This window comes from Erpetoichthys calabaricus, chromosome 8 (genome assembly GCF_900747795.2).
Source record: "Erpetoichthys calabaricus chromosome 8, fErpCal1.3, whole genome shotgun sequence".
Taxonomy (NCBI): Eukaryota; Metazoa; Chordata; class Cladistia; order Polypteriformes; family Polypteridae; genus Erpetoichthys; species Erpetoichthys calabaricus.
In genome coordinates this window covers 140,276,850-140,299,525 of record NC_041401.2, presented here as the reverse complement: position 1 = coordinate 140,299,525, position 22,676 = coordinate 140,276,850, and the positions used below count along the sequence as shown (strand labels likewise).

General features: G+C 39.2%; 1 protein-coding gene across 1 annotated transcript in view; it reads right to left on the bottom strand.

The window, feature by feature from the left end:
* Positions 1 to 22,676, bottom strand: part of vps8 (VPS8 subunit of CORVET complex) — an 893,492-nt gene that overhangs the window by 435,036 nt on the left and 435,780 nt on the right. Inside the window, exons 28-32 of the mRNA XM_051931263.1 lie at positions 17,969 to 18,088; positions 9,178 to 9,234; positions 4,849 to 4,931; positions 4,526 to 4,610; positions 1,184 to 1,282 (exon numbers count right to left, since the gene is read on the bottom strand). Of these exons, the coding sequence (XP_051787223.1) occupies positions 1,184 to 1,282; positions 4,526 to 4,610; positions 4,849 to 4,931; positions 9,178 to 9,234; positions 17,969 to 18,088 (444 nt within the window). The remainder of the gene's footprint in view (positions 1 to 1,183; positions 1,283 to 4,525; positions 4,611 to 4,848; positions 4,932 to 9,177; positions 9,235 to 17,968; positions 18,089 to 22,676) is intronic.

The window sequence follows — 22,676 nt, the reverse complement described above, 5'->3', positions numbered from 1 at the left end:
TACCGAGAATCTCTTTCCAATCAGCTGCTGTAGAGCTGTGATTCCCCACTCAGATACAGTGATATAAATATTCTGAGTGGTGCAGTGAGAGTAATATGGAAAAAGATGTTCTGCTGTGGCAACCCCTAACGGGAGCAGCTGAAAGAAGAAGAAGGTGCAGTGAGAGTAACAATGCTAAAGCAGCTATGGTATTTAGAATAGTTCGTAATTAACCTGTAACAATATAATGGTCCACAGAATGGTCAATCAGATGCATTAAACTAACAAACAATATGCGGTTAATTTCAGTGTATTTATAAAGCCGCGTCGGGGGTCTAAAATAGAAACGGAAACCACACTGGAACAGTAGCACTACTTTGCCGCTGGGTGCTGCCAGTGTGCAAAACCGAGCAGAGAACTTGCGTACGCTAAGCATTTAGCTACTCTGAAAATATGCGTGGCTTTACAGCAAGTTTAGGTTTTATACATCACGATTTGAGCGTGGAAACGGGCTTACGTAACATTTTGGTGCGAACGCACCTTTTATACATGAGGCCCCAGGTCTGTTTCCCTTTAAATATTTTTTTTTTTTTTTTACTTTTAGTCTCATGTAAATCAAGGCCAATTTACACAGAAACCAAATGCAAATACCAGTTTTCTAATGGGTAACCTCTCATTACACCAAACAAATCACTTTATAGGGATTGACATATCTTAACACCCATCAACAATCAGCATTTTGTCATATATCGGCGCCTGTTCTATACATTGTTATTCTTTCACTGGAAGCCACCATTTTGTGCTTCAGCTTTTCATAATTTGCAACCCACTACTATTTCAATTTTCAGTCACTTGAACATGGCTGGATATTTGTCTCATACTCATAAAAAGCCATATCACAGAGCCAATACAGAGTATGAGTATGTATGTATCAACCCGATATGATTACCAATGGGTAGTACTCATGCAGTGCTATTTTCATCTGCAAATAAACTGTTATTATAAGTAGAAACCACTCCCAGATGCAAAAAAAAAAAAAATCACAAAGGCAGAAAGACAAATGTATAAGACTAACATATAAAAATGAGATGTAGCATTTACTCATAAAACCATACCCACTCTAATGTATCATACATTTACTCACATTCTTTAAACAGACAAATAAACATACAGTATTGAAAGGGGGAACCCTAACTCCTCAGACCTTAATGTGCTCCATTGTCTTCTCCCACACTGACTGCTTTTCGTCTGGACTGTGTCCTGGGATCGAAAGAATGTTGTGAATGTAGCTGAAAACCTCATCCTACATTGAAAATATAACAAATAAAAAATAAGGAAACAATGAAATCATTTTCTGCAACTTTAATAGATATTAATTTTTTATAACTTTTATTCAAATGTTATAATGATTTATTAGATTTCATTTAGAAGTTAAAAAAAACTAAAATGGAAAGTTTTAAACAAACTGAGAATCTTGAATTGTCAAATATTTTTTAATTTGTATGTCAGGGAAAACTTAATAATGTGGATATAGTATCTTGATCATACTTGAATTACCACTTTCCATACAGGTTATTTAATTACTATAAGAGCCAATCTTAGAAAGTTAAAGTTTTGAGTTAAACTCATATTAATGTTTGCTTAATTTGAATAGAATATAATTTCTTCCATAGTTATAGACAATGGTATGGTCTTTTCCCCCTATAAGTTAGTAAGAGATAGAACATTCTTGCTATAACTGAGAAACAGTGTGATATTAGATTTTTGTTATGTTTAGAACAGGTCCCAGTAAACAGGGACTTGAAAGACCCATTTTCAACTCAGAAATGGGATAAGCATACAGTTTTCTGACCACTTTGAAATGGTTCGGAAACGTTTTGAAATGGTTCAGAAATTATAAGTGATTAGTAACGATTTAAGATGTAACAAGATTAAGCTTAGAACTGAATTTTTCTTATTATAATTTTTTCCTTTTTTTGCTATTTTAATTTTCTTTTTTGTGTGAACTGTTTTACTTTAAAAGTTAACTAAGCACTTAAAAAAACGAAAATATTTTGTCTGTCGAATCATTTCTGCACGTCAGGCCTTTGTTGAATCCCATTTTTTGAGTTTGAGCTGCTGAACTTTGGAAACTTTGGGAAAACGCAACTACAATTACAGTCATTTTTATTCAATACAATGTCCAGGCTTTACAATGCACATATTGTGGATATCTACAGATAAGGTAACTATCGATATTTTTAACTAAAATTCTATTTAAAAATTGCATCACCTACAGATAAGCTGAATGTAAAAATTTAAAACAAATTGGTTTTGGAAAACATGACATCAATTTTTTTTAAGTAACAAGTAACCTAATGCAATGATTATCTTTCTATTATATAAAAAAAATCCTGGGCCAAGACAGGACTTTTTAGCCTGGGACAAGACAAGAATTTTTCAGAGAGATCATTTCAAGTCCCGTGAGCCGAGAGTTTGTACCAAGAGATTTAACCATGCCCGGATCCGGAAATAAAAGCAAAGAGTAGATGACAAACTAGAACATCATGAAGAGGTTAAAAAACATTGGCACAATACACATTCAGAGCAGGTTAGAGATAATGAAAATACTAAAATTAAAAAGTCTCAAAAAAAAAGATTGTAAAGATTGCAATGGCGCAAACAAACGGAAATTATTTCTTGGTGAAATAACGGAACAGCGAAAAGATATCAAATATATGGGCATAGGTGATATGACAGAAGTATGTAGATATTGTTTGGCTTTAAAACTTAAGTCGGAGACTTGTAGATCGTCTAATTCGTGTTGCCATCAGGGAAAAGTAGTGTTTCTTTCTAATGAAGAGGCGTATCCGCAAGAAATAAAAGATTTGTTATTTGGTGACAGTGAAATTCAAAAACACTACAGGCAAAATATCTGAATCTACAATAATCTGCTCGTGTTCGCATCATTCATTGCTCAAAACGAAGATTTATACAACTCAGGACCATACGCTATGAGAATCTGTGATCCCGCTACAATTAAAGATACTACAAGTTTAATTTCAAAGAAACCACAATTCGGTCAGGTTTATATTTATGATCACGGGGAAGCGAGGCAACAAAGAATCGAAAGAGTTAAACGATCGGACATATTAGAAATTCTACAGCCAATAATGGGTACAAATCCATAAGTTCAAAAGTATCACACTTTACACGAAATTTATCTGAAAAACACGGACAAAGAAGTTTTCTTGAATTTCTATATGAGATAATTTCAAGTCACGCGAGACAAGACTTTGTGCCAAGAGATTTAACCACGCCCGGGGCCAGAAATAAAAGACAAAGAGTAGAAGGACAAAGTAGAACATCATAAAGAGGTTCAAAAACGTTGGCGTGATACACATGCAGTGCAGGTTAGAGATAATGAAAGTACTAAATTTCGAAAGTCTCAAAAAACTGAGTAAAGATCACAAATGGAAATTATTACTCAGTGAAATAACTGAACAGCGAAATTAGATTGAATATATGGATACAGGTGATATGACAGAAGTATGTAGATAGTGATCAGATTTAAACTTTAAGTTGGAGACTTGTAGATCGTCTAATTCGTGTTGCCATTAGGGAAAAGTAGTGTTTCTTCCCAATGAAGAGGTGTATCCACGGGAATTAAAAGATTTGTTGTTTGGTGAAAGTGAAATCCACATACGCGAGCGGCAGAGACGCAAAGTGGCTGGCACGTAGCGCAGGCTGGGGGGTTGTCGAGCAAAGCCCCCTAGTTTTATTGAAGAAAAAATACCTGAATTAGTATGAAAATTTACTTCATAAAAAAATCGTGTTATTTCACAAAATTACCACCATTTAACGATGATGCCTGATGCTGTGTAACATTGTGCACACACGTGCTCCAGCCGCCTGGTGAAGGAAAGTGAGGAAGAAGTTAAACGCTTGTAGCACACAATCAAATGTAAAGAACCAAATAAAAATGCTTGCCAGTAAAATGTCCAGTTTTTCATACAAAAGAATGCAAAAGTAACACTTTTATTAAAAGAAATTATATTAGCATATTTACTTTTTCTTGTACGTAATGAGTGATGTAACTAAGTTACTTTTAAAAGTAACATTCCCCAAAACTGTTGTAACATAATGGGCTTTAATACTGTAGCAAGTCTGCTATGACTACCATGCCTGCAGTTGTGCAATGCCCAGATGAGATAGGAAGGCAAGAGTGTGAACAGATTCTACAAATGAGGACCGCTGGCAGAAGCGAGGGGCATCAGCAACTGGCACAAACTAATGAGCAAAGGGAGAAGGCTGACTGAAGAATGCAGTTTAACAAGGATTAATTCCTTTCTTGCACTAGATGTTATACAGGAACAGGCTACAGTCCTTACAGCCACATAGTAGTTTAAGTAGTTTGATAATGGATGGACGAACCAAAATGCTGAAGAAATACATTATGTGGAAAAAAAAAAAGATGGACCAGTAGGGAGTTACTAAGTTAAAACTCTCAATACTTATTGACCATTGTCATTTATGATGTTTTGGATGTAATGAAACAACTGCTTACCTTTCTTAAAGGATCATGTAAATAGCAGTAAATAATTTTGTCATAGAAGTGTTTCTTCTCATACATTAACTCACAGATCTGGTAACTAGGAGAAAAGTGATTGTTCAGAAATGCAATCCACTATTACAGTTTCAAATAACTAATTAAAATATACTTTGAACTTTTATGCCACATACTTTCATGAATTACCACGCATCAGAATGAATAACTTAAAACGTAAATTATGATTAACACTAATCACAAGGTGAAAAATTACCAAATTTAATTTGTTAAAATTGCTTTAAAATAGTGATGTGCATTAAAAAATAGATACAATTACTTACAACTTGGCCTTTTCAGCAAGGACAAGAAGTCTGCTCTCCTCAAACTGGACAACTCCTCCAGCTTGCAACAACTCCAAAAGAACCTGAAAGTTAAGAAAACATTTCAACCGAGGTAATAGTATGAATATATGAATTAATACTGAAGGAAACACTGTGGAAACACTGAAGGAGCTGAAACTTTTCAGTACAGGCAAACAGATTAAGAGGTGGCATTATTCATGAAGTTAATACAGTGGATTTCAAAAGTATTTTTAGAAGAGATCTTCAAAAAGAAAATGGGGAACAAGATGGAACATTGTTAAGGATAAACTTTACTAACACATTACAAAATTTTGAATAACATAGGCATGGCAACGTTAATTAAAAACTCAATTTCAGTAAAATATCAGTATTATGAAATTTAATTTGGAGATAACCATACAAATAAAACTACTATACAGACATACTGTACAACATAAGGACAGCAACATCTATAATCATCATCTCTCAAAAAACAAGTTTGCAAAACAAATCAGACATACAAATTAATTTATAATAGAATTCTTAAGGTCAAGATGCTAGGTTTACAAATTTCACAGCTTGTGGAGAACTGTTTTTATAAAATCTGGTAGTCCTGAATTTGACTGACTACTATTTGACTACTACATACTACTAGACAGATGAAGATTTAAGGTGAATTGGTTAGGGTCACAAATTATTACTTGAGATCAGTGATTTGTCATTGGTATACAGTAGAAAGATTTGTTACCACAGGACCACAGAAATGCTTTTCTTAAATGAAACATTACAAATAAAACAAGTTTGAAGAGCTTGGTTTTTGAACTGTAACTAAGCAGAGGTTTTCTTTATTTGTTTAAAGGCATTGTTGGCTACTTTGGATAACCCCAACCCTGCAAATTTAGGAAATATTCTTGCTATTTGGAATGACAAAATAATTGTCAGTTATTAAAAATCTAAGCAGAAAAGTCTCCCAAATCACTTAAAGTACAAATTAAAATTTGGCAAATATCATTCTTGGTTCTTCATATTCACTCCTAACTCACTAAAAATGTTGGCTTCTTATTTAAAAAACTGACATCATGCACATAGTAAATGAAGATACAGTAATCCCTCGCTATATCGCGCTTCGCCTTTGGCGGCTTCACTCCATCGCGGATTTTATATGTAAGCATATTTAAATATATATCGCGGATTTTTCGCTGCTTCGCAGGTTTCTGCGGACAATGGGTCTTTTAATTTCTGGTACATGCTTCCTCAGTTGGTTTGCCCAGTTGATTTCATACAAGGGACGCTATTGGCAGATGGCTGAGAAGCTACCCAGCTTACTTTTCTCTCTCTCTCTCTCTCACTGACTTTTTCTGATCCTGACGTAGGGGGATTGAGCAGGGGGGCTGTTCGCACACCTAGACGATACGGACGCTCGTCTAAAAATGCTGAAAGATTATCTTCACGTTGCTATCTTTTGTGCAGCTGCTTTCTGAAACGACATGCTGCACAGTGCTTCGCATACTTAAAAGCTCGAAGGGCACGTATTGATTTGTGCTTGAAAAACAAACTCTGTCTCTCTCTGTCTCTCTCTCTCTCTCTTTATCTGCTCCTGACGGAGGGGGTGTGAGCTGCCGCCTTCAACAGCTTTGTGCCTCGGTGTTTCGCATACTTAAAAGCCAAACAGAGAGAAATGCAAACAAATCAATAGGGCTATCTCTGTGACAGTCACTGCTCCTGACACGCACTCCTTTGAAGAGGTAGATATGTTTGCATTCTTTTAATTGTGAGACGGAACTGTCATCTCTGTCTTGTCATGGAGCACAGTTTAAACTTTTGAAAAAGAGACAAATGTTTGTTTGCAGTGTTTGAATAACGTTCCTGTCTCTCTACAACCTCCTGTGTTTCTGCGCAAATCTGTGACCCAAGCATGACAATATAAAAATAACCATATAAACATATGGTTTCTACTTCGCGGATTTTCTTATTTCGCGGGTGGCTCTGGAACGCAACCCCCGCGATGGAGGAGGGATTACTGTATTATGTTCTCTGCATACACTGGTATGGACACAAAACAAAGCAGGGGCAATGTTTAAAGATTATTATTATATTTCAATTGCAGAAAATTTTGTGATCATGTTGCATTTCAGGGACCTAAATTAAATGTTTATGTTTATGGTTTATGGGGCTGCTTTGGTGAAATTTTGATTTTTCTATCACTGACTCTGTAAGCTTACCTGCTAGTCTGACCAGTTAAGTACATATCTACCTTTTTAAATAGCCTGTAGCAACACATAGACTCAAATACATCAAATATGAACTCTCAACTCAATTTTACCAGCACAAATTTTCTCAAGCATCACTCTGGAATTTGAAGGTTGGGTCAAATGAACCAAGGTTATTATAGTTAACGAAAACTAAAATCAAAACTGAAACTATTATTAAAAAAACATTTTCGTAAACTGAAACAAAATAATTAACAAAACCGAAATGAAAAATTAAAACTAAATGAAACTATTAAAGTAGCTGGAAAGACTAACTGAAATAAAATGATAATTTACTAAAATATTTTTAGTTTTTGTTTTTGAATGAATATTATTGCCGTTAAAATTTACAAGAGTTAAAGACTAACTGTAAAAGAGAAAGTCATCCACCACGAGCCACCTGCACGTATTCATCCAGTGAAGGGCGGCTGGTGACAGAGGGCAGGTGTTCACACAGCATTTGCAGTGACAGAGCAATCTGAATGCGGGCGCGTAAATCGTGTGAAATAGAAAGCAATTTATATGTCGCCTTTCTTTGCGCTTGTTGTATATCAAGATGTAATTCAAACGGCTGAAATCGAAATGTGCTGTTCAACAAAAACTTTACCATATGGACAGAAAAATCACGAGTGAGCAACGTTTCAGTTTATTTCTCAAATGACTGATTTTTGTTGACAGCAATTCACCTGCCACTTCGCACAGGAGAAATCATTTTTACTTTCTCGTATTCAAAGTACAGAGAAAGTATAGTAATCATGATAATTTGACGTTATAGACCTCAGAGTCCAAAAATACTGTTTTTTGGAATTATCTGTGTGTCTGTGTGTGCGTGTGTGTGCGCGTGTGCGTGTATATAAACGCGATAACTCAAAAACGCAACAAGATAGATGGATGAAATTCGTCATGTGGTTTTTACACCAAAATTGTAGATCTGTATTAACTTTTGGGCCAAAGTATTACCACCCCTGACCTTCACACTATATGCTTGTTTTTCTTTGTTTCCCTCAATACAGCTAGGTGGGGTCTACACACTGATTCAAGTCTAAGAGCCCTGTTCTTCCTAAGCCCCCGTGATTTTCATGATCACACCTGTCAGAACATAGTAGATTCTGTTTTCTGATTTTTTATATCTTTTCAGGCCTGCAGGTGGAAAAATTCTGTCTATACATTGTATGTGCCTGAGATGGAATCAGAGATCAGTATGGCTAGTAGAAAATAACAAAGCCCAGCACATTGTCGTTGGAGAAGGAAATGTTTTTTGCTGTAGACATTTACAGTAAAAAACCCTCAAACCTTAAAATTCACCTAAATTTCATTACAAATTGGCCCATGTTGTGCAATAAAAGAAAAAGACAAAAAGTGCCAACAGTCAGCACAGATTTGTTCTGCACAAATGACATAGAAAATATTTTAAAAATTATAAAGTTGTGTGAAATTTTTCATATTCAGTACCTGGTTTTGATTATGCTGGTTTTTATCAGACAAAAACAAAACCAGAGAGTGGAAGCTTACTACACTACTTGGTTTACTAACATTTAACTCCTATTATATCCAAATCCATTAAGTGTACAATTCTGTCTGATTGTGACACAAAACTAAACTCCGTAGGACCTCCATGCCATAATTACTAATACTAAAACTAATAGATATATAAATAAAATAGAAATGTCTTTGTGAAATAAAAACTAAACTAAAATTAAAAATACACGATGAAGGAAAACTAAAACTAAACTGAATTTCCAAGTAAGGTCAGAAAAAATATAGAAATAAAAACTAATATAAAAAGGCAAAACTATAATAACCTTAAAATGAACACAATATCCCATCTTTGATGGCACAAATGTTAATTGCTATTCTGAAAACACAAGCAGAGTACTGCACTAAGATAAAATAATTCAGTATGATGTGTTTAACAACAACACACTATTAATAAACTATTAACTATTATCAAATCTAATAGCAAGACCGGAGTTATGTAAATCATTAATATCTAAACAGGAAGCACGTACTTTTACAATATTTTTACCAAATTAAAAACACTTGACATACTGATAATTTACAGGGTAACTGTATCTATTACCTGCTGTCTCTCTGTATGTCTGGAGTCATCATTTGGAGTACACAGAAATTCAAGAACCTGTCAAAAATGAATGACATAGAAGAAATCAAATAAAACAATGATGACGTGAAATTTATTTAGAAAACAAAGGCAGCACAAGAATCTTTAAATATTTCAGTTCTATTGATTTAATTAAAAAAAACTTCCAGCTATAATAAAAGCAATACACCTGCACTTGTACATAATGCTTTTATCTATGGTTGTCTTATAACAGAAACTCACTACACACAATTATGAACCACTATTGCTGTGCAAGCTCTACTTTAAGTGGACGTTTGGTCAAAGGGAGCAGAATAACATAAAATATGTGCTTTCTGCAAGCATTTAGCTGATCAAATTAAAGGCTACCACAGATGTATGGTGGATTAAATTAAACAGAAAGCAAAATAACAGGGCAAGCATAAGTCATAGAGAAAGACACCCTTTTGTTTTGGCTAATGCTAAGCTGAGATGGTTACTACCAATAAGAGTTATAATCTTTGACACTAAAAGGATTTCCAGGATCTTGCAAGGACTGATTAATATGGCTACGTTTCTTGGCTTCTGTAGTTATTAGTTTAACCAAATGTTATATTTTTTTTCATAGTTTCCAAATTAAGCATGATTTCAGAAAGGAACTTTAGTAGCTATTGCTCATAGTTCAAGCTTTTTTCCCCATACAGGTTTAAAACCCTTCCATTATATTTCTCTACTGAAATGCCACAATATAAAACAAACTCATCCAAATCAAATCTCCTTCCATTTAATCAGTACTGGCATTTAGTTTATTTTATCACATATTCTAATTTACAACCAATTCAAGTGTTTGGTAGAAATTTGCTTACCCATGAAATCATCTTTAAAAATCAAACAAAATCCCACTCATTTCTTCATTATCGCCTAGCAGCTGTAAAAATTAACATTATTCTTCATTTTATCAATGCCATAATTCCTTTAAATATCCACGTACCATATTATATCTTATTAAATCAGTCATTTCAAAATTTCTTAAAAGCAAGAAAGAAATGTCAGGTAAAAGACACTGTTCTTATTACAGCACTACTGGTGTTTGTCCTGCCTAAAAGATGCTTCAAAAGGAATTTACTATTTGTTACAGTAGATGCTTGTTTAATTCCTTGGTATCCACTACCTGAACCAACCTGAAAATGCCATAATTACTTCTTAAAAACTATAAGGGCTCTGTCTCTTCTTAAAACTTCAACTTCTGATTTTTCACCTTTTGATGCACATTGTCATTAGGACATTGTTTTGGAAACATCACACTTCTCTAAACAGTCTATATCTAACTCCATGAAGGTGTTACACATTCGTCCAACTGCTGCTAGAACCAAGATATTCCATTCATATATTTTAGTCCTGTCTCCCTCTTTTTTCCTAATCTGCTGTGTGTTACTTCATCATCTGTCTGAGATTTCTCCTTTCTCTTTTTCTACATATAAAGTCATGCACCAACAATCACACGGCCAACTGAGTTATGGCAACTTGTACTTACTGCTGAGGGCCATATAAAAACAGTAGGTTAATGATGTTTCTAAAATTGATACAAATAGTCGCAGTAATAAATCTTTTGTTATTATTATTATTATTTCACATGTTCTCATATGTTTTCTGACTCTTGGAGGGGCGTTTAAGGTTTGCTCAGATCAGCACTGCTACACATGACTAATTCTTATGCATTCAGCCCACACTGTCTTCCTTACACTAGTGCTTTTCAAGCTTTATGGTCCCATGAACCAGTTTTGCCTTTTTAAATTAATTGACAACCCACTAGCAAAAATTGCAAACTGCCCCTATGGTGAAATGAGCGAGATTGGTAGTTCCCCCTTGGTGAAATGAGCTCATTTAGAAATGGAGAAAGAAACTGTGCAGTGCTGCCGATTGCTAAGGCAACCCATTCGCAAACTAATGAGAGCAAAACACAACCCAGTGGCTGAAAAACACTGCCTTACATGGACCTTACGCAGACATCAAGACTCAAAAATCGGTTGGTGTTTAAATATGTAATTTTTTGTGTAGAGAATGCAAACGGAAAAATGCCACATTTTCTCCAGAAATGTTTCAGGTCTCCATACGATCCCTTTGACCGATAATTTATTGTGGCCACTGCTACAGACTGAAAATCTATAAAAGACTTTGAACCACCATTTGAACAGTGTTAATTGTCCTAGACACTAATACACTGCATATCACCTCAAATCCACAGCGGGATCCTTACTTTATCATTTTTGATTAGCCACTAAGTCAGTCATTGTACAACCCACTATACAGTGCATCCAGAAAGTATTCACAGCACATCACTTTTTCCACATTTTGTTATGTTACAGCCTTATTCCAAAATGGATTAAATTCATTTTTTTCCTCAGAATTCTACACACAACACCCCATAATGAGAACATGAAAAAAGTTTACTTGAGATTTTTGCGAATTTATTAAAAATAAAAAAATTGAAAAAGCACATGTACATAAGTATTCACAGCCTTTGCCACGAAGCTCAAAATTGAGCTCAGGTGCATCCTGTTTCCCCTGGTCATCCTTGAGATGTTTCTGCAGCTTAATTGGAGTCCACCTGTGGTAAATTCAGTTGATTGGACATGATTTGGAAAGGCACACACCTGTCTATATAAGGTCCCACAGTTGACAGTTCATGTCAGAGCACAAACCAAGCATTAAGTCAAAGGAATTGTCTGTAGACCTACGAGACAGGATTGTCTCGAGGCACAAATCTGGGGAAGGTTACAGAAAAATTTCTGCTGCTTTAAAGGTCCCAATGAGCACAGTGGCCTCCATCATCCATAAGTGGAAGAAGTTCGAAACCACCAGGACTCTTCCTAGAGCTGGCCGGCCATCTAAACTGAGCAATCAGGGGAGAAGGGCCTTAGTCAAGGAGGTGACCAAGAACCCGATGGTCACTCTGTCAGAGCTCCAGAGGTCCTCTGTGGAGAGAGGAGAACCTTCCAGAAGGACAACCATCTCTGCAGCAATCCACCAATCAGGCCTGTATGTTAGAGTGGCTAGACGGAAGCCACTCCTTAGTAAAAAGCACATGGCAGCCCGCCTGGAGTTTGCCAAAAGGCACCTGAAGGACTCTCAGACCATGAGAAAGAAAATTCTCTGGTCTGATGAGACAAAGATTGAACTCTTTGGTGTGAAAACCAGGTATCATGTTTGAAGGAAACCAGGCACCGCTCATCACCAGGCCAACACCATCCCTACAGTGAAGCATGGTGGTGGCAGCATCATGCTGTGGGGATGTTTTTCAGCAGCAATGACTGGGAGACTAGTCAGGATAAAGGGAAAGATGACTGCAGCAATGTACAGAGACATCCTGGATGAAAACCTGCTCCAGAGCGCTATTGACCTCAGACTGGGGCGACGGTTCATCTTTCAGCAGGACAACGACCCTAAGCACACAGCCAAGATATCAAAGGAGTGGCTTCAGGACAACTCCGTGAATGTCCTTGAGTGGCCCAGCCAGAGCCCAGACTTGAATCCGATTGAACATCTCTGGAGAGATCTTAAAATGACTTTGCACCGACGCTTCCCATCCAACCTGATGGAGCTTGAGAGGTGCTGCAAAGAGGAATGGGCGAAACTGGCCAAGGATAGGTGTGCCAAGCTTGTGGCATCATATTCAACAAGACTTGAGGCTGTAATTGCTGCCAAAGGTGCATCGACAAAGTATTGAGCAAAGGCTGTGAATACTTATGTACATGTGATTTCTCAGTTTTTTTATTTTTAATAAATTTGCAAAAACCTCAAGTAAACATTTTTCACGTTGTCATTATGGGGTGTTGTGTGTAGAATTCTGAGGAAAAAAATGAATTTAATCCATTTTGGAATAAGGTTGTAACATAAAATGTGGAAAAAGTGATGCGCTGTGAATACTTTCCGGAAGCACTGTATCCTAACACAGGGTCACGGGGGTCTGCTGGAGCCAATCCCAGCCAGCACAGGGAACAAGGCAGGAATAAACCCCGGGCAGGGCACCAGCCTACCGCTGGGCGCACACGCACACACACACACACACACACCATGCACACACTAGAGACAATTTAGGAACGCCAATGCACCTAACCTGCATGTCTTTAGACTGTGGGAGGAAACCGGAGCACCCGGAGGAAACCCATGCAGACACAGAGAAATCATGCAAACTCCACGCAGGAAGGACCCGGGAAGCGAGCCCAGATCTCCTTACTGCGAGGCAGCAGTGCTACCCCTACACCACCGTGCTGCCTAATTTCCAAAAAAAGAAAGCACTAGCATAACTGCATCTTTGACACATCATTTGCTTATCTAATGACTCAAGTAATGTTCTTTTCATAACATAGCTTTGCAAAATTCTATTCTGAAAACTGTTATCCTAACTCTTCCTTCCTAACTACTATAACACTGTACAGCAGAACATTAGTATTTAGTAATTAATAATTTTCATTTAAAGACTGTATAGTTCACTTAATTCATGTTCATTATTAATGATACTATTTAGCTGCTAAATATCTAGAATTTGTAAAAATACAAGAAAGAAAGAAGGAATCAAGATTAATTATTATTATCACTTATAATGATATATTGACAATTATATTGAAATATCACACAATACAATGATTTAAATCCACAGTAAATGCATTCTAAATGAAGAGCAAAGCATAAAAGATGAGTCAGAAAAAACAGCAGAGGTGCATCAAAACTGATTTTTACTCACCTGGAAAAAAGCTTATATAATTCACTGCTTCTGAAAATATTCCCTAGGCAGCTTGCCATTGTTTTCCATTCTCCATAACATAGTGATTAGCAGCATTATTTAAATTGTTTTTATTATTTCAATTTTCTGTGCCTAAAAAGCACATTGGATTTATGTACAAGGAATCCCCAGGTGACTTGCTTTGTGAAAGGAAGCCTATGCACAATTCAGAATGGGTGACTAACATTACTTTTGTGCCTCACTGAAAAATTTGCTGTCAATTGCAAAGACTGCAAAACTATTCAAATGAACAACTTGAAAAACAAACTACATAAAAAAGAATCCGAAAAAATTTACTTAGTGATCTAGTGAAGGATTAAAATATGAAATGTAGACTTTTTAACCATTATGGGTTAATAATATAAAAAAGATTAATAGGAAAATAAAAAACATATAAGGACCAATAAAACAGCATATATTAGTTCTGGGCCAACAAAAGTAGGCTGTTTAATTTACAGTCCCCAGGAAATTCCCTAGTTAATCATCTAAAGAATTTACTTAGAGGCTAATTTACTTTTGGTCTGAAACAAAGTAGGAGTGTACTAAGAGTTAAGCATAAATTCAAAAGATACACATAACAAAGCACAATGGATGAAACCTGAAAAAAATATCCATCTAATTGAAGAACAAATTTATGGAGGTAATCAATGAATGTTTAACACAATATATCAAAGTACCAAAAAGGGGGGAAGTGAGTCTAGATTTAGTATTCTGAGATAATAAGGATAGGATTCATGTGACAAATGTAGCTGAACTATTACGATCTTCGGTGTAACAAAGTCCAAGTAAGATAAACTGGAACAAGCTTTTAAGTGTGGAGACAGCTGAGGAGATATGATGTAGGTTTAAAAGTGTTTCACGTATAACAATGGACAAGGTTATCCCAAACATCAGAAGTAGTAAGAAATTAAAAATAATTCTGTGGTGGATAAATGAAGAGCTTAAAAAAGTTACAGGGGATAAAAACACCTTTCTAAGGCATGTAAGAACAATAAATTTAGTAATAAATGTAGGGTGTATGACAGCATGAAAGCAATGGTAAAAAAGGATATTAGGAAAGCTAAAAGGTAGCTAGCTGGGAGAGAAGCCGAAAGTTGACCAAAAAGATTCTTTCAATATATCAATAGAATAAGATTATAACAAATTACAAAAGTGAGCTGGAATATACAGACAGTGAAATAGTTAATGCTGTGAACTTCCATTTTGTTGAAGTTTACAGGTGTGAAGAGATCAATTATCGCCCAAAAATAATGGGTATTACTAAGGAGTTACGCAGTAATTTGGAAATTGCACAGGAAAAAGTACTGCTTAGATTAAATAGGCGGAAATCTAACAAATAAGGAAATTGGTGAGTACACATATAAATCCTTGACACATACTGTATTTTCCAAAAATCTCTGCACACTAAGGAAAATCCTAAAGCCTGGGTGCTAGAAAATATTATCCCATTGTATAAAAAGGGTGATCAGGATGATCCAAGTAACTTTAGGCCAGTAACCTTAATATGCACCACAGGTAAATTAATGGAAGTAATTCTTAAGGAAACGATCAAACAGCTCATGTGTAGAGCAACCGTATTAGAAAATTGTCAACAAGGATTCATATGGAACAGTTGTGTTTTACTGAAATGCTTGGTCTCGTCCGTTATGGGAGATGGACATCTGAAGCAGAACTCCGTAAGCAGCTGTGTTATTTATTTCTTGGGTTTTTTTGGGTTTTTTTTAAGACTAGAATTACCAGAGCCTATGAAAAAACTCGTAGATCCGGCCCACGTTAAATCCGTTCACACCTCTCCATCAGTGTCTTTTGTCCTGTAAATGTGCCAATACAGACAAGCAGCAAGCAGCCTGCTATTCCATCCCCCCACAGCTGCAGAATGTGCACAAAGTTCTCCCAGCTCATGCCTTGATTGATTATCTGGGAGTGAAGTGCTGGGAGTTTTAGAGTGGAAATAATAGATTGTTATTTGGAACACATGTATTTCATGCGTGTTCCGTTTCTACAATAATCTGTGTAAACACATTGTTAAAACAGAAATGTTTTTCATATTTTAGTAGTAAATGACAAAATGTTGACATAAACTATATAATGTGTGAAGTTTGAAGTCCAAAGATCAAATAAACACTTTCACAAAAGGTTATAGGATAAAACAATAGCTTCCGTGGCGTAGCGGTAAGATTTGTTGACTTGTAATCAAGAGTACCCGGTTCGGTCCCGACTGCCTCCTATATTTCCCATTATCAGTAGTGAGCTGCTCTTATTATTAATATTATACAGTACACACATATATTTGGTTTGCATCCGTAACAGACGGTGGACATTTATAGTACTTGTGAAAGTTACCGTTTTATTTTCACTTTTATTCTCTCAGTCACGATCACGATACATATTACCCACCCACCCAGGGATCTGACGCTGACAGTTTTTATTTGAAACTGGGAATAACTGTAGATGTGAGTGGTGTTTTGAGGCAATGGAACTGGACATTCTCTGATCTGGAAGGATAAAAGCTGACACACAAACGGTAGTGAATCTGCCTTCTTCATATCTCACCGTCACTTGATTTTTATTTTTTTTTATTCAGTTTTATTGAGTGTTCCTGCTCACGCTGAATTAGTATGCACCTTACAGTCTATGATGTCAAAAAAAAAAAAAAACACAAACAAATGTATATATGATATTTGGAATTATTCATTTTATGACCTGTATAGTACATTTCGGAAAACATTGTGGCACGGATGCAACATTATTCATATTATTCATATTCATTCGCATAACATCTTGCACTTGTAATCAGTGACCACGTGTTTTTTTGTTTTTTCTTCCGATCTTGCCAGTCTCCACGTTGCTGTATGCTGTTTTTTTTGTACTCCAGGACAGGCAGAGGAAAGAATAGTACAGAGCGGTAAGTTCAGCACTATATGCAATCATCAAATTCAAATGTTAACAGTTCACACACACGCAAGGACCGTCCTTACTACATATACGGCATGTGTACCTGTTGCAATGCACACACTTCTCTCTATGCTGTGGTTTCTATTACACACCTGAAAGAAAGAGACAATATATGTGAAATATATTTTAAAGAAATAATTTTATGACCTGAATAGTACCAATCAGAAAACATCATTGCACTAATGCAATATTATTTGAAAACGAACAGTGTCAGATCGGGTGTGAATTTATGCTGGCGCTGTTACTTAGAGTCAGATCAGGAGGAGCAGGACAGCGTGATCGTGATTTAGAGAATAAAACTGAAAAAAGCTAACTTTTACAAGTACAATAAATTTATACCCAATGTCCCATATATTTGTCTCTTTTTTTTTTTTCTCTGTGCTACGTTGACACCGTGCACCAGAAGGAGTGAGCTTATTCAGTACAAGCAGGAACACACAGGTGGCCATTTGCTGTGTGCTATAACACATTTTTTTCTCACCCGCGGAGCACAGAGAAGACTGAAATGATCTGCCCAAGCTGAAAGTAATGATCGCCGCCTTTGCCACCACTCTTGGGGTTTGGACATAAAGGAGCTCAAGAATAATATAAAGAAGGATATAAATGATATAAGGAAACAGGACATAAATGATATAAGGAAAGAAATAAAGGACATACACAAGACAAACGAGAATCTGCTTCAGATTATTAAAGACCAAGATAAACGTTTAAATAATCGCTTTGGGTCAAACTTTAAAGGTATGCTAGAAAAAATTGAGGAACAAATACAAGAAAATGCATCTAAGTTTGAGAATAAACTAAGGGCACATGGCGCTCAGTTGGAAGACGTTAAGCAAACGTTCACGACTTGCATCGAATAGCTAAACAACTGGCATCTACCTCTGATGGAAAAGCAACGGCTGCAAATTCCGAATGCAAAGTACTCAGAGACAGACTTGCTGCACTGGAACATGGATGCAGAAGGAATAATGTTAGAATCAAAGGGCTGTTCTTGGGAACTATTAATGAATATACAATAATTTATATTTCACTGTAGGCAAAATTAAAGCAACCCACCTGATCAAAAAGCTTTCTGTTTACAAACAAAGTGTTGTTTGGTTTAGCAAGCTGTCGAGCAAGAAAAGTGAAGAGGCATCCCACTTGAGATGGTGTAAAGTCTGAATTTTCCACCATTACCTATAGAAAACAAAGAATTTTATAAACCTAAAAAGATGATGTGTTCTATATTTTATTAATAATGGGAATAGCATATACAGTATGATCATTTTATTTTGCTACTTAGGTTTCAAAAAGTTGTAACTACAGTTAGGTCCGTAAGTATTTGGACAGTGACACAATTTTCATAATTTTGGCTCTATACGCCACCACAATGGATTTGTAACAAAGAAATAATTACATGACTGAAGTGTAGGATTTAGCATTGATTCAAAGGGTTTAACAGAAATATCATATGAGCAATTTAGGAATGACAGCCATTTTTATACATTGTCCCACAATTTTATGGGGCTCAAAAGTATTTGGACAATTGACTCATAAACTGTTCCATAGCCAGGTGTGAGCTGGTCCCTTATTACTTCATAAATAATTAAGCAAATAAAAGGTCTTGAGGTGATTCCAAGTGTTGAACAAAGTGCTTTCTGTGCAAGTAAAATCAGGTCATTATTAGGCAGACAACACAAAACAAACCTAGGATCATTGGGACACGCAAACCCCTCCACCACGATAAGGTGGTGGTTCGAGGAGGGGCTTGTGTGTCCCAAAGATCCTAGGAGCTCTGTTGTCCAGGTCTTTATGCCCCTGGTAGGGCCACCCAAGGCAAACTGGTCCTAGGTGAGGGATGAGACAAAGTGCAGTTCAATACAACCTCCTATGATGAATAAAAAATTTGGACGGCGTTTTCCCTCGCCCGGACACGGGTCACCGGGGCCCCCCTCTGGAGCCAGGCCTGGAGGTGGGGCTCGATGGCGAGCATCTGGTGGCCAGGCTTGCACCCATGGGGCTCGGCTGGGCACATCCCGAAGAGGCAACGTGGGTCCCCCTTCCCATGGGCTCACCACCTATGGGAGGGGCCAAGGAGGTCGGGTGCAGTGGGTGGTGGTCGAAGGCGGGGACCTTGGCGGTCCAATCCTTGGCTACAGAAGCTGGCTCTTGGGACATGGAATGTCACCTCTCTGAAAGGGAGCTTGTGCGCGAGGTTGAGAGGTTCCGGCTAGATATAGTCGGGCTTACCTCGACGCACAGCTTGAACTCTGGAACCAATCTCCTTGAGTGGGGCTGGACTCTGTACCACTCTGGAGTTGCCCCCTGTGACAGGCACCGAGCGGGTGTGGGCATACATATTGACCCCTGACTTGGAGCCTGTACATTGGGGTTTACCCCGGTGGACGAGAGGGTAGCCTCCCTCCGCCTTCGGGTGGGGGGACGGGTCCTAACTGTTGTTTGTGCGTATGCACCGAACAGCAGTTCGGAGTGCCCACCCTTTTTGGAGTCCCTGGAGGGGGTCCTAGAGAGCATACCTTCTGGGGACTCCCTCGTACTGCTGGGAGACTTCAATGCTCACGTGGGCAATGAAAGTGAGACCTGGAAGGGCGTGATTGGGAGGAATGGCCCCCCGATCGGAAGCCGAGTGGTGTTTTTTTTTATTGGACTTCTGTGCTCGTCACGAATTGTCCATAACGAACACCATGTTCAAGCATAGGGGTCTTCATATGTGCACTCAGTTCGATGATCGACTTTGTGGTCGTGTCGTCGGACTTGCGGCCACATGTCTTGGACACTCGGGTGAAGAGAGGGGTGGAGCTGTCAACTGATCACCATTTGGTGGCGAGTTGGCTTCGATGGTCGGGGAGGATGCTGGTCAGGCCTGGTAGGCCCAAACATGTTGTGAGGGTCTGCTGGGAACGTCTGGCAGAGACCCTGTCAGACGTAGCTTCAACTCCCACGTCCGGCAGAACTTCGACCATGTCCCGAGGGAGGTGGGGGACATTGAGTCCGAATGGGCCATGTTCCGTGCCTCTATTGTTGAGGCGGCTGACCAGAGCTGTGGCCGTAAGGTGATCGGTGCCTGTCATGGCGGCAATCCCAGAACTCGTTGGTGGACATCGGCGGTGAGGGATGCTGTCAAGCTGAAGAAGGAGTCCTACCGGTCCCTTTTGTCCTGTGGGACTCTGGAGGCAGCTAATAGGTACCGGAAGGCCAAGCGGAATGCGGCTTCGGTGGTTGCTGAGGCAAAAACTCGGGCATGGGAGGAGTTTGGGGAGGCCATGGAGAACGACTTTCGTACGGCTTCGAGGAGATTCTGGTCCAACGTCCAGTGTCTCAGGAGGGGGAAGCAGTGCAGTGTCAACACTGTATATGGTGGGGATGGTGCGCTGCTGACCTCGACTCGGGACGTTGTGGGTCGGTGGGGGGAGTACTTCGAAGACCTCCTCAATCCCACTAGCATGCCTTACAATGAGGAAGCAGAGCCTGGGGACTCGGCAGTGGGCTCCCCCATCTCTGGGACTGAGGTCACCGAGGTGGTCAGAAAAACTCCTTGGTGGCAGGGCCCCGGGGGTGGATGAGATACGCCCGGAGTTCCTCAAGGCTCTGGATGTTGTAGGGCTGTCTTGGTTGACACGTCTCTGCAACATCGCATGGACATCAGGGACAGTGCCTCTGGATTGGCAGACTGGGGTGGTGGTCCCACTCTTTAAGAAGGGGGACTGGAGGGTGTGTTCCAACTACAGAGAGATCACACTCCTCAGCCTCCCTGGAAAAGTCTATTTGGGGGTTCTGGAGAGGAGGGCCCGTCGGATAGTCGAACCTACGGATTCAGGAGGAACAGTGTGGTTTTCATCCTGGTCGCGGAACAGTGGACCAGCTCTACACCCTTAGCAGAGTCCTGGAGGGTGCATGGGAGTTCGCCCAACCAGTCTACATGTGTTTTGTGGACTTGGAAAAGGCGTTCGACCGTGTCCCTCGGGGAATCCTGTGGGGGGTGCTCCGGGAGTATGGGGTACCGGACCCCCGATAAGGGCTGTTCGGTCCCTGTACAACCGGTGACAGAGCTTGGTCCACATTGCCGGCAGTAAGTCGAACCCCTTTCCAGTGAGAGTTGGACTCCGCCAGGGCTGCCCTTTGTCACCGATTCTGTTCATAACTTTTATGGACAGAATATCTAGGCGCAGCCAGGGTGTTGAGGGGGTCCGGTTTGGTGGGCTCAGGATTGGGTCACTGCTTTTTGCAGATGATGTTGTCCTGTTTGCTTCATCAGGCCGTGATCTTCAACTCTCTCTGGATCGGTTCGCAGCCGAGTGTGAAGCGCCTGGGATGGGAATCAGCACCTCCAAATCCGAGACCATGGTCCTCAGCCGGAAAAGGGTGGAGTGCCCTCTCAGGGTTGGGAGCGAGATCCTGCCTCAAGTGGAGGAGTTCAAGTATCTCGGGGTCTTGTTCACGAGTGAGGGAAGAATGGAGCGTGAGATCGACAGGCGATTCGGTGCGGCGTCCACAGTGATGCGGGCTCTGCATCGGTCTGTCGTGGTGAAAAAGGAGCTGAGCCGTAAGGCAAAGCTCTCAATTTACCAGTCGATCTATGTTCCTACCCTCACCTATGGTCATGAGCTATGGGTAGTGACCGAAAGAACAAGATCACGAATACAAGCGGCTGAAATGAGTTTCCTCCGCAGGGTGTCTGGGCTTTCCCTTAAAGATAGGGTGAGAAGCTCAGTCATCCGGGAGGGGCTCAGAGTAGAGCCGCTGCTCCTCCGCATCGAGAGGAGTCAGATGAGGTGGCTCGGGCATCTGATCAGGATGCCTTCCGGGCACGTCCAACCAGGAGGAGGCCCCGGGGAAGACCCAGGACACGCTGGAGGGACTATGTCTCCCGGATTCTCCCGGAAGAGCTAGAAGAAGTGAAATCTGGGTATCTCTGCTCAAGCTGCTGCCCCCGCGACCCGACCTCAGATAAGAGAAAGAGGATGGATGGATGGAAACAAAACAAACCCATCCAAGAGATAGCAGAAACACCAGGAGTGGTCAAATCAACCATCTGCCATTTGGTACATTCTTAAAGAGAAGTGACACACTGATGGGCTCAGCAACACTAGAAGGCCTGGAAAATCATGGAAGACAACCTTGCTAGATGATCACAGAATTCCTTCCTTGGTGAAGAAAACACAATTCACAACATTTAGCCAAACCAAGAACTCTCTCTGGGAGGTAGGCCTATCATTGCCAAAGTCAACAATCAAGAGAAGAAGACTTCACAAAAGTAAATACAGAGCGTTTACCACAAGGTGCAAACCACTGGTAATCCTCAAGCATAGGAAGGGCAGATTAAACTTAATATTAAAATATTAAAAAACAGTCCAGTTTTGCAACAGGTTTCTTTGGTCAAATGAAATTAACATCAATATGTACCAAGATTCTGCATTGAAAAGAAAATGGAGAAGAGAAGGAACAGCTCATGATCTGTAGCATACCACATCATCTGTGAAACATGGTGGAGGCAGTCTTATGACATGGATATGTGTGACTGCAAAAGGAAATGGGTCATGGGTGTTTACTGATGAGTATAGGGCTGGGCTATACTGGCTGCTCATATTCAGACAAATGATGCAAAACTGATGGACAATGAACCAAAACATACAGTGACTGTAAACCAAATGCGTTTCAAGGCAAAGAAGTGTAATATTCTTCAATGATCAAGTCAATCAAATAACCTCAACCCAAATGGACTTCCATACATTGCTGAAGACAAAATTGAATGCAAAATGTCCAA